At 36.2% G+C, this 16,128-nt stretch overlaps 1 protein-coding gene across 3 annotated transcripts in view; it reads left to right on the top strand.

The window, feature by feature from the left end:
* Window positions 1-1,431: 1,431 nt before the first annotated feature.
* LOC132109733 (piezo-type mechanosensitive ion channel component 1-like) overlaps window positions 1,432-16,128 on the top strand; it is a 131,521-nt gene continuing 116,824 nt past the window's right edge. For 2 of the 3 annotated variants that reach the window (XM_059516062.1, XM_059516054.1), the window contains exon 1: window positions 1,432-2,156. In XM_059516062.1, the coding sequence (XP_059372045.1) occupies window positions 2,093-2,156 (64 nt within the window). In that variant the 5' untranslated portion in view covers window positions 1,432-2,092. The remainder of the gene's footprint in view (window positions 2,157-16,128) is intronic. The other variant, XM_059516047.1, reaches the window with a different exon arrangement.

Below are 16,128 nucleotides of genomic sequence, written 5' to 3'. Positions count from 1 at the left end.
TCTTACATACAATAAATATCAGTTATCACTCTATATCTCCCAGCAATGTCTTTGTAAGATGATATATATAAACTTAGTTTAAAACAAACTTTCATACAGAGCAAGTCAAGTCAAAATGTATTTATATAGTGCTAGCAGTTTACAGTATTAAATAGGAAAATAGTGTGTCAATAATGCAAAATGACAATAGTAAACACTCAATTTTCAGCTAAAGGCAGTTCATCAGAGCCAAAGCTTAAAACACACAATGTCTTAAATGTCAGACATGTTCAATAAATATGTACTGAAAAGGGTTATGTACCAGTATATCAATGCACATACAATAGTAAACACTCAATTTTCAGCTAAAGGCAGTTCATCAGAGCCAAAGCTTAAAACACACAATGTCTTAAATGTCAGACATGTTCAATAAATATGTACTGAAAAGGGTTATGTACCAGTATATCAATGCACATACCATACGGTTTAGATCATGAGTACTGGATTTTACTGACAATACAAGCATAATAATGAGTTTAAGGAATGGCCAGTAATACTATATATCACCAATTTAAGCCTAGCTGTATGTTGTAAAATGGTGACTTGGTGAGATTATAGAAATGCCAAAAGCCTATATAAGCAGAAGTAAATTAAAGAAAGTTTAGCCTATTATTTAATACAAAAATGTAAAATAATAATAAACATTTCTGCAATATTATACAAAACAAGAATGCTCACAGTTATTGAAAGGCTAGAACATTATTCGAAGTACACTCTTAGCATATATTAATTTGGCAGGCACGTTTATCCAAAGTGACTTCAAGCGTATAGATTTTATTAAAGCGCCATGTTCTACTTTTAGTAATTATTTAGTTGCAAGTAGCCTAATTAAGATGATCAGATGACAAAAATTATGACGGGGACAAAAAAAGACAAACTTAAACTATAATATCCTTTTGTCGAAAGACACGTTACCCAAAACCACCACTAGATAGAGCCACTATAAAAGACATAGGGCTAAGCCTATAGACAATGTCTTACCCAGCGTAAGCTATACGAAATGATCAGTCAAAAATAATCAGTCTGTGTATTTGAAAAGAATGAAGAACATCAGCATGTACCCACAGTTTCGGTGCACTGACCTAACACTTAGAATAAAAGAAGTAACCAGATTTAAGGCACGTGCACGTTACACTACTGCACGTGCTCAGAAACGTAAACAACACTTCCGATTGTTTTATTCACACAATATACACACTGGATGTTGTTGTTATGTTTTTTTCATAAGTAGCCTATAAACACAAGATAGCCTATGGCATTAGTAATACAGTTTCTTAAAATACTCTTTTAATTTCAGTAGCCATAACTATTTTGGCTTGTCTAATGTTACCATTATCAAATTAATTAAATAAAGACGAACCTGCTAAACCCGCACCACGTGTCTGAAATAACGCAAAAGCTCTGTATAACTGGCTTTCCTACACTTTCCTACACGCTGAAAGGCCATAATTCTGTGCGTGACATGTTTGAGTCGTATTTCTCAGTCGAAAGCGGCGTTGCTCGTTTGGCAGAAGTTGTCTATCTATCGTCAGAGTGGGAGTTACTTTCAACTAACTGTTTGGACGCAGCTCGGACTACATAGACAGACAGAACAAACTCTCTTTATACGTTTTGTGGCATTGTATAATAGTTTGTGGACATATTCTGGTGAAGTTGGAGCAGATTCGTGCAGGAACGGAAGCAAGACTGAAGAAAGTTTAACAAACGCCGAGGCGCTGAATCACATTTTCCATGAAGATACAACAATGAATAATCGACTTTCATGAAGCAGCTTTCTGAATTTTGTATCGAAACAATCTAACGCGACGTCTTAAGAAATGATTCGTTCATTTGTATGTTTTTAAGAAAGCTTTTATAGAAAACATTGGATAATAGTAATGTTTTACTAGTTCAATCGATGGTCTACAGGTTTATACGTTAAATCGATTAGAAGCGAATTTTTTCATTTATCGAGATACTATATGTTCGCCATGTAGCTTTTTTTCTCCATGGTTCTGAGATGGTTGTGTTGTGGATTTGTGTCGTGGGAGGAATGTAAGTGGAAGTGTCTCTCATGGAGCTTCAGGTGCTATGCGGATTGCTCTACTGCTGCTTGCTGCCCATCTCTTTACTGGCAGGTAAGAACTCCTCAACTTGTATTCTACCCACCCCTATACACAATACAGACAAAAAATAATTGTTTTAAACACAAATCCTTAATAACATTTGCTTTCCCTTTTCCCTTTTTTGATTTATCTTGCCATAAAAAATTGGTAAGAGTCGCCAAGATGAAAAAAGTAGAAATCTTCGCTACTGCCAAGATCTTAAAAAGCATTTTGTGTTTCTTTTGTGTCCACGTTTCATTCATTTGAAAACGTTTATACCATCTTGCACAAACAAACAACATGACGCAGTGGCTCCAAAATGTCACGGGGCGTAACCATGAAACTTTTGAACCATTGCTTACACCCTGAATACACTTATAAATAAGTTTTGAGTAAAACAATCACACTTTGAGGCTAAAATGTGTGTATATACATATAGGTTTTTTTTAGAAGTATATTCCTTGTCACATATGTGTTTATAAAAACATCATTTATCTTAGACGAAACACACACACACACACACATATATATATATATATATATATATATATATATATATATATATATATATATATATATATATATATATGCTGTAGATAGACAGGTGTGTTCAGGGGCGCCTTAATGGGGGAAGGTTAGGACAATTCCAAGGACCCGATGAGGGAGAGGGGCCGGTAAAATGATTTTTACCATCTAATCACGCTTGTACTTGAGCTTCATTGCTTGAACGTCTCCCCTCATTCAGGTTTTTGTTTAGCAGACACGTCTGAGCAGGTCACTTTCTCTGGGCCTGAATTTAGTTAAGGATGCATCATGCATTCTTGCTGCCCGGTTTGCAGTTCACATCTGTTTTCTTTCTCAGACCTGTTTTACTGTCTTCTCACACAGTTATTTTTTTTCTGGGTAATTTGCTTGCATTCTACCGAGCACAAATACTTAAATGCTTGTGGTGTTTAAGCCTCACCTCCCATAAAGTATCTAATAATGGGGGTTTCACAGGTGAAATTGTTTAACCAAGGTCGTAGTTCTTACTGGGTTGCTAATTAATCCTGTAATTTCACACTCTACACACGTAATCCCAAGATTTACAATTTTAATAATATTAAATGGAATTCTGGCATGTAACCTGTTTTACTAACACCCAGCCTGCAACATTTCATGTTATGGCCTACATAGACAGGAAATGGCATTGAGATATGGGCCCTAAAAGGGTTTGTCCATGGGTTCCATGTTGTCTCTGTCTTAATTAGCCTTTATGAATCTCATGTAAAGTCTGATTTGGGCTAATTCAAATAGAACATTGGCCCTGCCATGAAATATAAACTTAATGTCCTTTATCTGTGCACATAACACTACAGTAAATGATAAAAATGTGTAATACATGATAAACCAATCAAGTACATTGGTAATCAAGTAAGTCCAGTGGTCTCTGCAATCTATTTAAGTCTGGAATGCACTACATGACTTTTAAAATCTGAATAGATTTTAAAACACCAGACATCATATGATTCGTAAATATTTACAGAAGATAAATGCAGAAACATGTTGGTTTGCTTGGAGACACATGAAAAAACATGTTTATTTTTTCAAATCCTTCGACTGGATGAAATCATAGTTTGAAGCTAAAATGTTTTTGGTAGAATTGGTCAACTCTTACTGCCCAAATTCTGCAAACTGTCTCTGACTTTCAGCAACAAGCGCCAACTTATCCAGACTGCAAATCAGGGCAAAAATCTGGGCAAAAGTTGTGTGGTGTATTCCAGAATTTAGGCTCACTATGTTTTTTGGGAAACACATCTGTTATCAATTCCCAATGGATAAATCAAATTGAATTTCATGGGTTGTGAATGCCTTTTTATGTCTATTCCACTGACTATTTGACTCATTGCTGAAACGGCATATGCAAGAATATTTAAGCACTGGATTTCTTGTTAAACAGTTTGCAAAACAACTCTTAACATGCTATGTTTAGAAACATATTTTATTGTTATACTTCAGGACTTTGTAATCCAGAGTTAAATCTGTGTTAAAAAATATGATACCTTGACATCAACATTAGCACAGAGTACAAGTGTAGTGTGAAAAGTCTCTGTTTGCTGTCGGGCCAGACAGGTTTCTATATTTAACATTTCTCCCCTGACAAAAAAAAGGAGAATTTTATAGGCTAAAATTCTGCCATGTTTCATAAATGGAACATATAAACTATCCCAGACAGGAAAAGATTAGCCAGAGGCACTGTCTGTTGACAGGATATTGTTCGAAAATGTGGTTTCTCATGTCATGTGGGGCTCATGTGGTACACCGGAAGAATCGCAACATGCAGTGAACGTCTCATGTTCTCTTCAGACTCACGCATGCGGTCAACCAGATTTGTTGAGTTCTCCACATGGTTTTCAGGGTTTCACTTTCTTCACAATCAGAAGGGCTCTATCGCATGTTTTTCAACTTCAAAATAGGGCAACTACACAACCTGGGTGTGTTAGCACCATGCGCTATCACACTAACCAGTATGCTGCCACAATACAAAGCCTCAATGTACCCATAAGGAACCGACCATGCCTGAAGTTAGCCTGAGGCTGGAAAGTGTGCATCATTGAAAGAATCCCGCATGCCTCTCACTTTGAACCTTTCAAACCCACTCAAGAGATCTGTGCTGTTTTACTGCCAGATCTAAAGGTGAGAAAGACGACCAATAAGAAATCCAAATCCTTATTCATGTAGAGTGTTTTCAGTCTAGGGGTACTTCAGGCCTGGGGAAAATATCAAATACTTTATACTAAAAGTACTTCTCTATATGTCCTTTAGTCTGGGTTGACATCAGAACAAGGATAAGCTTATTGAAAAGTCATAAAATTCTCAGCTTTTGTTTTGACAATCGTAAAGTAATGGTCAGTGATGTCTGAGGTTTGCTGATTGTTTTTTGGTGGATTCAGAGCTTGGGGAAAAATACTGTATTTAATTCATTTTTCAAGCACATTAGTCATTTTATTGAGACTAGGTTGTGTTTTGAGACCGCCTATCTGATGACTTTCATCACTTGAGTATAGGAATCAGTCATAGACAACCACGCTGCTGTATTTAACACCCCTAAAGCTGCAGAGCTCATTTGCATTTTGGGCAGAATTGAGTGGGTTCCTTTCGTTCCGCTTTACACGTATTGTTATGTTGTCTTAAAATGTTCCTGGGAAGTTCCTACTTGGGAAAATTATAGAAATCAAAATTATGTTATTTGGGCTGAATAAGTTGAATGCATTGGCCTATTTAATTTCTCTCTTTTTCACTTTCTGACAAACACAGCTTTTTAGCGCTTCTGCAGTAAATGAATGAGCAAAAGATGAAAACCGATTCTTGGTGTGTTTTACGAGAATACCCACTCAAGGGAAAAGTAATCTCGTTGTGCAAGCCTGCCGCCTCATAAATCATCTAAATGAGTAATATTTTCTGGAAAGCTTAATCACTCTTCTTTAACCGTACACCAACTGCTTCCAAACTAAACTTTAATGTCAAAATTCACAATTAGAGTTTATTGAGAATACTAATAAGCATTCACCATGAATCTTTAATCAAGACTACCCTGACTCTGGAAGTTGGGGCTCAAAGAAAATCCCATGTTTCTCACTGGCAGCTGGGACATGGATGGCATTCATCTCATTCTGACATGACTATGACAAGGCAGTAGGTTGTACAGTGCAATAGTAGGTGTAAATTGTGGCTTAGAGTTGTAAATGTTTTCCCCTGTTGAATTTAGAGTTAACCAGAAAAAAACAGTCCATAAAAAAATCTTAACATGTAGCCAATGTGCGGGTGTTTTCTTATTTTCTGTGAAATGATGTATAAGAGGGATTATACGTTTTACTTCGTATTATTATTTTTAATCAGATTAACTTATTTTATATAATTGTAAACAGCAGTTTTGAAGTGAAATATGGCCCTGACATTTATTTGAGTCCGGGTGCACAATCATGTTTACAAAAAGAAAGCGAGAGAGAGAGAGGCAGCTGCATTAAATGTTAGTTAATGTCTTCTCATTGATGTAATCAACTTGCTGATTAATGAGTTAGTAAGTTTATGTGATGATGAAGAGGTGTTTATCAAGAGACCAAATAGTGCTTAATCATGATTGACTTATTCTTGGTCCACCAGGCAGAGAATGGCTAATTAGTGGAGTTCAATAGCGGGACATAAATATGCTAATGATTTGCATTGTTTTTGTTGATTAGTGTGACATAGAATGTTCTGACCACAACAATATATTCATGGAAGTGGCAGACTTAATTGACCACTTTTTGCATTGTATCTTGCATTCCTAATTTCTTTATAAAAATGAAGATTATTTTCCAGGTGGTCTTCTAATACTAATCTTAGTTTTTGTAAGCCAAAGGCAAAGTCCATTCACAGCCATTTTGTTTTTTCTTTTTTTCTTGATTTGTATTGTAATTTTCTGTCAAAATCTAATCAACAACTGAAGGATAGAATCAAGACCCCATCCTATGTATGTATATATATATATATATATATATATATATATATATATATATATATATATACAGAAAGATATGCAGGGTTTATTTTATTTTTTGTGTCAGGTCAATTTGTTTAGCCCTGCTCACAGTTGGTCTAAAATCTTAGTCCACATAATTGATTAATAAACAAACATTGGCTTGGATTTTTTTTTTTCAGTGGGTACAGAAAATGAACATAGTTGCCATGTATTATTATGAAATGGTGTTATATTATAAATGCCCATAAATAAATACCTGTTTGGGGTGTGAATAAACTGAAGAGGATCTGAGCAGAGGTGGAAAGTAACGAATTACATTTACTCGCGGTACTGTAATTGAGTAGCTTTTTTGTGTACTAATACTTTTTAAAGTATTTTTTTAAATCTGTAATTTTACTTTTACTTGAGTATATTTTGTTTAAAGCATTGTACTTCGCTACATTTTAAAACACATTAATTAATGAGTAAAAAAAAATAAAAAATCGCTCCCAGGAAACTACGTCAGTAAATAATGTGCAGGAGGGCAAACTGGCGCTAAAATCACAAGAAAGATGCAGACGGTCAAAACAGGCGTTAGTGGTGCAGACACCGCTGAAAACAAAACCCCGTCATATTCTGAAGTTGAACTCGAAGGAAATGAAGTGAACCCCTTGCCATATGTATGCTCTATTATGCAGTGTAAGCTGTACTTGCCTAGGAAGACCAAACTAGCAGCTTATAAAATCTCGACAAGACATCAACCCTTCGCAAGAATGTAGAGCTAAGCTAAGTAATTGCACCATTGCATTGGTGGTTAAAATGAAGCTTTGACATGTTAGCAAGAGGTTTTGCACAAATTAGCCAAAAAGACAGTGGTGAGGAGTGTGCTATATATCGTCTGCGATAATATCATATTTTTGCGTTTTAATTATGTGCGCACGCATTTATAGTGCGTTCTTTCACTGAGTGATTCAGTCTCCTAAAATGCATTTAGAATGATCACAAAATTGAAGATATAGGGGCAGAAAATTCACATATTTATATAATTTCATATATTAAATCAAAATCACACAAAGAAGGCCGTCTTTTCCACCAAAAATCATCATGAATATATACATACATACATATAACAGTTCAGTAAACAAGTTAATTAAGAGACTTGCGTTTTAGACACCATATTGCCTTTTTTAGCTCTATTTCTACAACAGAAAATAATTCCAAACACAGCCACCAAAGCACAGTTTTGCGTCTCTGAGCAACGTGACAGTGTTTCGGTCCTGAATGAATCAACCGTTTAAATGATTCGGTTCAATCGCAATGACTCACTTATTAACAGTGACTTGCTGACACATACTGGCCATTTTAATTTCACATTTAAAGTATCTTTTGATTTTTTTTTTTAAATAATTAATTTCTTATCATTTCAAATGAGTATTCAACATTTTATGTCTTGTATATCAAAACATTATTCATGCATTTGTAACTGCAGGTTAAATGCATTCTTGTCCTGCACTAAACAGTGTGTAAATACATCTAAATGCCACTTCCAATGAATATTCTGCATTTCCTCTGCATTAAAAGATGAGTTTGTTGATACTGATTTGCCTGGTAACAGCCCAAATTTTTTATTATTCTAAATAACTGATTCCTTTAATTAAAAACAACTAGTTTGAGATTAATAGACCTATCCCAGGGGTGTCAAACTCAGTTCCTGGAGGGCCGTAGCCCTGCAGAGTTTAGTTCTAACCCTGCTCCAGCACACACATCATGTAGTTTTCAAATAAACCTAAATGATTAGATTAGCTGGATCAGGTGTGTTTAATTAGGGTTAAATCTAAACTGTGCAGGACTGTGGCCCTCCAGGAACTGAGTTTGACACCCTTGGTCTGACCCATTTTTGACTCCCTCCCACTGTTAAAATGTAACTAAGTAATTTTTACTCTGAGTAAATTTTAAATGAGCTACTTTTTACTTTTACTTGAGTAGATTTTTAGACTGGTACTTTTACTTGTACTTAAGTAAAATTTCATTAATGTAATGGTACTTTTACTTGAGTAGAATATTTTTGTACTCTTTCCACCTCTGGATCTGAGGCACTTTTCACAAATTAGTCTGAAATGATTTACCGTACTTATTTGTGCACCACCTGTCAAAAGTTGGAAATAATTCAGATTACTAAATGTTTAAGTCTCCTATGTTCACCCAGACTGCATTTTTCGTCCATAAATTCAGTAAAAACAGTGATATTGTGAAATATTACAATTTAAAAGAACTTTTTTCTATTTTAGTATATAAAAAATATAATTTAGGCTATATATAATTTATTACTGTGATTGCAAAGCTGAATTTTCAACAGCCGAGTCTTCAGTATCACATTATCCTTCAAAAGTGTTATGCTGATTTGGTGCCCTATTTTAATAAATTATTATTGGTGCTCAGTTATTAATAATGGATCTTATTATTATCATTGTTGCTGCTTAAAATGCTTGTGAAAACATGTTTGATCAAGAGAAAACAATTATTTGATATAGAAATCTTTGTCTGATACAGTGATATAGAAATCCCTGTAAATGTTTTTACTGTCACTTTTGTTCAATTGAATATGTCCTTGCTGAATGTGTTCATTTTCTTTTTTTTTTATCTTCCCAACCACACACCTTTGAATGGTAGCATATCACTGTCACAAGAATATTAAGCTGCAAAAACAAGTAATACTTCGATTAATTGAACATTTTACCTCGTTTACGATTAATGAACAATTATTTTGTTTCTGGTTGTTTTTTTTGTTTGCCCTCATAGTTCACTGACAAGGTTTGTACTGTAAGCAGGGCCATAGCTGGGGTTAGCAGGGCCCCGGTGCAGGTTGTACCAGTGGGCCCTGTGTGAAAGTGTTTAATTTGTTTGTGCTATTTACACAGTGTTTAAGTTTTTTCAAGTTTGTAAGTGTCCAGGTACAGAAACCGAATAATTAAATGTAAAATAGCACTGTAAAAATTAAACATACAGTCAAACCAAAATTTATTCAGACACCTTCAACATTTCTCACATTATCAGTTTATTTGCTATAGTTTAGAAAATGGTAATAAAATATGACAAGAACTCAAAAGAGTTAAACTGTCAGAACAAATTCATCTTGATAATATCAGATAACTTTGATAGAAAGATATGTAATGGATTACAATCAAACAAAACTTCAGACAACAGTCAATACTTTGTTGGCCAATTACCAAGCAATGATTAATTATGTTCAGTCTGTGGTGTGCAAAGGTTGCATTAGCAATTCCGCAAAGGAGAGCTCAGTTCAGTGTTACCGTCTGTGAGACGCGGCTCTCTCCCCGCGTGCGCACCGAGCACAGCGCGAGTAACCAGCTGCTCAGTTCAGCTTTTCCGCGTCTTGTGTTTGAATGCTTTAAAGTTTTTTGAATGGTTAAATTGGCAAGTGGCAAGGCTTAATAACACGTGAAAATGATATGCTTTCATGACGACACGCAGCAGCTTTCTGTCAACTGTCCTGAGCGTCTTTTTAGACTGGCCTCAGCCATACGGTTGAGATCGACTATTAAAGGTGGGATATTTTTTCCTATTGAAAGAGCGATCTGACATCATAGCTCACTATCAGCAGTTATTTTATTTATGTTCGTAACATTTTTTACAGATTATTGCTCTGTGTAAGAGATAAATAAAGATCAGATAAAGACAAATTTGCACAGTACCAGTATGAGTGATTGCGTGTGTGAATTAGTCATACTGTCTCTATAATATTGTGAAGCTGTGGGTTGTAAATAGCATAGTTCCTTCAAAAGTAGAAAAATATGCTATAAGTTTTGAGATTCTAAGCTACTTTAGTAATAAAACACAGGACAGCGCTGATAAATAGTTTTTGCGTTCCTCTTTGTGTGCGATCTTCACAGCTAACGTTACTGTTTATATGAGTGTTTGTGCCACAATGCAGCTGCGCGAACATGGGAGCTTGAAATAATAATACACATCCGATCGTCTAATCGCTTGAATGTCCAAACAATAAAACAAATACAACTGACAAAGTTTAGTGAAGACGCAAGGCTCACCGTTTGCGCGCCGTCAGTATGTGTTGAACCGGCGTTCACCTCCGTGTTTTGCTTTTATGCCACTGACTGGAGAGCGGAGTCATGTGGCTACACACGCGCTAGTATGCTTTTAAGGGGGAAGTATTAGGATTATAAAAACGAAATAACCGACATGGGAAAATTAAGTCGGTTAGAGGTTCTACATTTCGGTTTCGATTACTTTGATTAATCATCCAGCCCTATAAAGTACTTGCTCTGGCTCTTGTTTTAAATGATTTTGTTCTGTTGTTGTGCTTTGTGTCATCTGCTGCTGTTGTAAACAATATTGCCAGATTGGATGGATGATTTCCAGCCAAAAGCTCACAAAACCCCACCCACCCCGACAAAAATCTGCTCAAAACTTTAACTGTCAAAATAATGTGATAGAATATGCCAGTCAAGGAGCCATTTTAAATCCTTAAAACAAAATAATGATGACAAAATAATATATAATAACATTAGATAAATTTCCCTTGGATCAAATGGGGGCAAATATGATTAAAATATGAAAGCAGTCACTGTCAAAACGTCAATCAAGTAATTTACTGATACCCTCGAAAAAACGCATGCATCATTTTCAAAGTCAACAGTCAGAATTTAAATGCAAAAAAGTGCCCAATATAAGTGATGTAGTGCACTGCTTATAACTAAAAAGTATGTGAAACTGTATGCAGTTACCAACAATAAACTGGGAATGGTGTCTCAGTAAAATTATGGTTCCAGTTTGTGTAAAGAGAAATCAAAAGATATATTAAAAAATTGTAGTTGATATTACTTCCAGTTCTTCTCGCACACCGAAAATGGAAAGTCGGGTCAAAACATTGCATTGTGGGATACAGTATCCAAAAAGCAGTGTATGTTCTACTGTATAAAGGTCATCTGGGTCTTCGATGCCTTTGGGAACACGCCTACTTCACTTGGTCTCTTTTAACATAACCAAGACTTCAAAGTAAACATTGTAATTGACTTATATAAAATAAGATATGAAAAACATGTTTTCCTCACAGCCAAATTCTGACAATTGGTGCCTGGCTGAAAATATAGCCCAAGCTTTTGCATTGCCTGTAACGTCTAAGAGCTTCTGGCGGTAAAAGGTACTTGTGATGTTATTTTGTGTAAATGGTTGGTCTGCTCTGCTTTGTAAAAATGTAATTTAGGATGACGAGAAACCAGCACTGCCCCAAAATTCGGCATGAGTCTGGAAATGGCCAGATACTGTATGTAATTTTGCCAAAGTTTGATATAAAATATGTTCTCACATCCCACTCCAGTGAAAGTAGCACCTTTTTAAAGACTTTCTGTTTCCCATGACTGTGTAGATGGATTTGATCTTGATAAAAATGATTGCTGCCTATTCCTTTCATGAAATGTATATCATGAAACTTTCATTCACCTTAAAGGCTGATTTTGTAACATTTCAAGATAACCGGTCACGCTGATCATGATTAATGAGATGATGGTGCTGTATCAATTCACATTATTTTCCATGCATATGTAAAAGGCTGGTTTGCAAAACCCTTGTTAAAAAAAAAAATTTGATTCGCTCAGAATTTAAATGAGAAATAAGAACTGCTTACAAACATTTCTAATGCTTAAAAATTGCATAAAAATGAGTAATCCCTGTACTTAATTTCACATGAATATGTAAAAGACTGGTTTGTACTGAATGGAGGTCTCGCATCATTTTGCTGCCAGAGTTTGATAACGTCCCAAATCAAATGTATGTATTGGTCAGTAAGTACAAATCTTGTAGCTCAGGCTGTCCTTGCTCCAGTGGCAGTAAAACATTATCCTGTTTGTGGGTTGTGGCCATTAAACCGGAATTTAGCTTCCCGCTGTGGGCAGCATCAGAGCGGTAAACGGATAAATGTGGAACGTGCCAGAGGAGCATGGATACACTGGAGGCCAAATTATGTGTTCTGCACCTGTTATGGTCTCACCAATTTACTTTTTGACCTCTAGAAGCAGATGAGGATCTACAGTCTCGCACTGTTTACAAATAAGTAGGGCTGCCACTTTAGTGAAAAAATCATTTTCGATTTTTAAGACATGTGTTCATTGAATCGATTGTAAAATCGATTTTCCATGTCTAAAAAAAGACGTTTCCTTTTTCAACGTCAAATAACGGAAGAATGTAAAGAGAGCGCTGGAAACGCACAAGTCACAAGCAATATTTCTTATTTATTGGCATGAAGTTTCGTGCAGAATAACAAACAGCAACAGGAGTGCAACATTGTCGCAAAAATTATTTATGCAGAGGGGACGGCTTCCATAACAAAATAAAAACATCACTGCGGGCTTCAACCCGGCTGCATTTATGATTTAGGCAATTCAAAAGTCTCCAAGATTATTTTAAATAATGATTCAATCCATTTCAAACAACTGTTCAAAAAATGAAACTTTAAATGGACTTGAGAACAGGCCATGTGTTTTTTTTTTTTATTGAACGTAACCGACACTTAGGCTAGGCGGCACTAGGCAGGCAGGAAATGCGCAAAAAGGCTAGGGCCATTACAAATTTATTGGACAGGAAATCCAATTGAAATCATTTGCGCCAGACGCTCTATTCGCGTTTGGTGTGAACGCAGCATAAGAGGTCGCTTTCGACGTCACTGGGTCTGGTTACGCGCGTAAAATTGCTGGCATTTTCTGTCTAGCTTTCGCAAGGCATACTGCATTTTCGATTCCCTATTTTCATTTTCGAAACTTTTTTTGGTTGGTCTGATTGATTGTGCAATCGATTTTCGAACTAAAAGTGACAGCCCTACAAATAAGGACCAGTAACAGTAAATTTGAATTATTTTATTACTGACAGTTTACTTCAATAGTTTCTTGGAAATTTATTTTTATGTGTATTAGGCTAGTATTGTTGTGCATGCGTGTATTGGATATAATGTGTATATAACTGGATTATGCACTAAAGGATGAAATGCCAGCAAAATTTTGCTGCAATGTGTACATTGCCTTAGTGGGTGATATCTTATTTCACAATAACAATATACAACCGGATTCCACAACTAAACTGACCCCCGAACAATTCTAGTAGCAACAGCTGCATTTACAAAAGAATTCATAAAGAAATCAACTGAACAACTAGTTGTTAATCACATATTTAAGTTCATATCAGACATGCATCTCTATTCCTTCTTCTTTGTACCATGCAATAAATCACAGGAAAAGTGATACTGACTCATTTGTGTTGCCAGATCTTGCTAGAAAATCGGTGAACACGAACACGACAATAAACCTAAATCCTTTATATAGGATTTAAGACCAAACTACTGAAACTCGCACCTGCTGACTTTATTAACTCCATAAACCTGATCACTTTTTGAGCTGAGACCCAAAAACGGGCCCTAAAATGCTTGTAAGTGAACATGGCAACACTTCAAGAACTCACTCTGCAAGCTAGCTTTCCAAGCATAAACAAAACATGGCACCTTTAATGCTGGTTGTTTGGTTAAAATTGGCGAACATAAGTCTTTGTTCACTCTAATATTAATTTTGTAAAAATTTCTAAAAATAGCAGATACCAAATGAAACCTTGGTGTCAGTCATTGCAGTTTCAGGACTTGGCCCAGTTTCATATGCACACAAAGCAATAATTTGACTTTCTCAAGTTTAAATGTGCTGTCTCTCCTGAAACGTTACAGTGTGTACAGTCGTGGCCAAAAGTTGAGAATTACATAAATATTAGTTTTCAAAAAGTTTGCTGCTAAACTGCTTTTAGATCTTTGATTCAGTTGTTTCTGTGATGTACTGAAATATAATTACAAGCACTTCATACGTTTCAAAGGCTTTCATCGACAATTACATGACATTTATGCAAAGAGTCAGTATTTGCACTGTTGGCCCTTCTTTTTCAGGACCTCTGCAATTCGACTGGGCATGCTCTCAATCAACTTCTGGGCCAAATCCTGACTGATAGCAACTCATTCTTTCATAATCACTTCTTGGAGTTTGTCAGAATTAGTGGGTTTTTGTTTGTCCACCCGCCTCTTGAGGATTGACCACGAGTTCTCAATGGGATTAAGATTTGGGGAGTTTCCAGGCCATGGACCCAAAATTTCAACATTCTGGTCCCAGAGCCACTTAGTTATCACTTTTGCCTTATGGCACGGTGCTCCATCGTACTGGAAAATGCATTGTTCTTCACCAAACTGTTGTTGGATTGTTGGAAGAAGTTGCTGTTGGAGGGTGTTTTGGTACCATTCTTTATTCATGGCTGTGTTTTTGGGCAGAATTGTGAGTGAGCCCACTCCCTTGGATGAGAAGCAACCCCACACATGAATGGTGTCAGGATGCTTTACTGTTGGCATGACACAGGACTGATGGTAGCGCTCACCTTTTCTTCCCCGGACAAGCCTTTTTCCAGATGCCCCAAACAATCGGAAAGGGGCTTCATCGGAGAATATGACTTTGCCCCAGTCCTCAGCAGTCCATTCAATATACTTTCTGCAGAAGATCAATCTGTCCCTGATGTTTTTTTGGAGAGAAGTGGCTTCTTTGCTGCCCTTCTTGACACCAGGCCATCTTCCAAAAGTCTTCGCCTCACTGTGCGTGCAGATGCGCTCACACCTGCCTGCTGCCATTCCTGAGCAAGCTCTGCACTGGTGGCACTCCGATCCCGCAGCTGAATCCTCTTTAGGAGACGATCCTGGCGCTTGCTGGACTTTCTTGGATGCCCTGAAGCCTTCTTTACAAGAATTGAACCTCTTTTCTTGAAGTTCTTGATGATCCTATAAATTGTTGATTTAGGTGCAATCTTAGTAGCCACAATATCCTTGCCTGTGAAGCCATTTTTATGCAACGCAAAGATGGCTGCACACGTTTCTTTGCAGGTCACCATGGTTAACAATGGAAGAACAATGATTTCAAGCATCACCCTCCTTTTAACATTTCAAGTCTGCCATTCTAACCCAATCAGCCTGACATAATGATCTCCAGCCTTGTGCTCGTCAACATTCTCACCTGAGTTAACAAGACGATTACTGAAATGATCTCAGCAGGTCCTTTAATGACAGAAATGAAATGCAGTGGAAAGGTTTTTTTTGGGATTAAGTTCATTTTCATGGCAAAGAAGGACTATGGAATTCATCTGATCACTTTTCATAACATTCTGGAGTATATGCAAATTGCTATTATAAAAACTTAAGCAGCAACTTTTCCAATTTCCAATATTTGTGTAATTCTCAAAACTTTTGGCCACGACTGTATGTTGCAAAAGTCAGTGTTGCTGTATCATGATGCTCAAGCAAACAGAAAAATGACATTCCCTGATCCTGTTCCCCTCTGCACTGCATCTCTCCAATAAAGTAAAAAATAATAATAAATAAAAACCCTACATATCATACTATTTACAACATTTTAGCATTTAAATGATTTTGAATATATTTAGATCTTGGCCTATATTGTTTTTGTTGAATAAAATGACACATAT

The sequence above is a fragment of the Carassius carassius genome, chromosome 2 (assembly GCF_963082965.1).
Source record: "Carassius carassius chromosome 2, fCarCar2.1, whole genome shotgun sequence".
Taxonomy (NCBI): Eukaryota; Metazoa; Chordata; class Actinopteri; order Cypriniformes; family Cyprinidae; genus Carassius; species Carassius carassius.
Note: the sequence above shows the minus strand (reverse complement) of the source record. Positions and strands in the feature narration are given on the sequence as shown.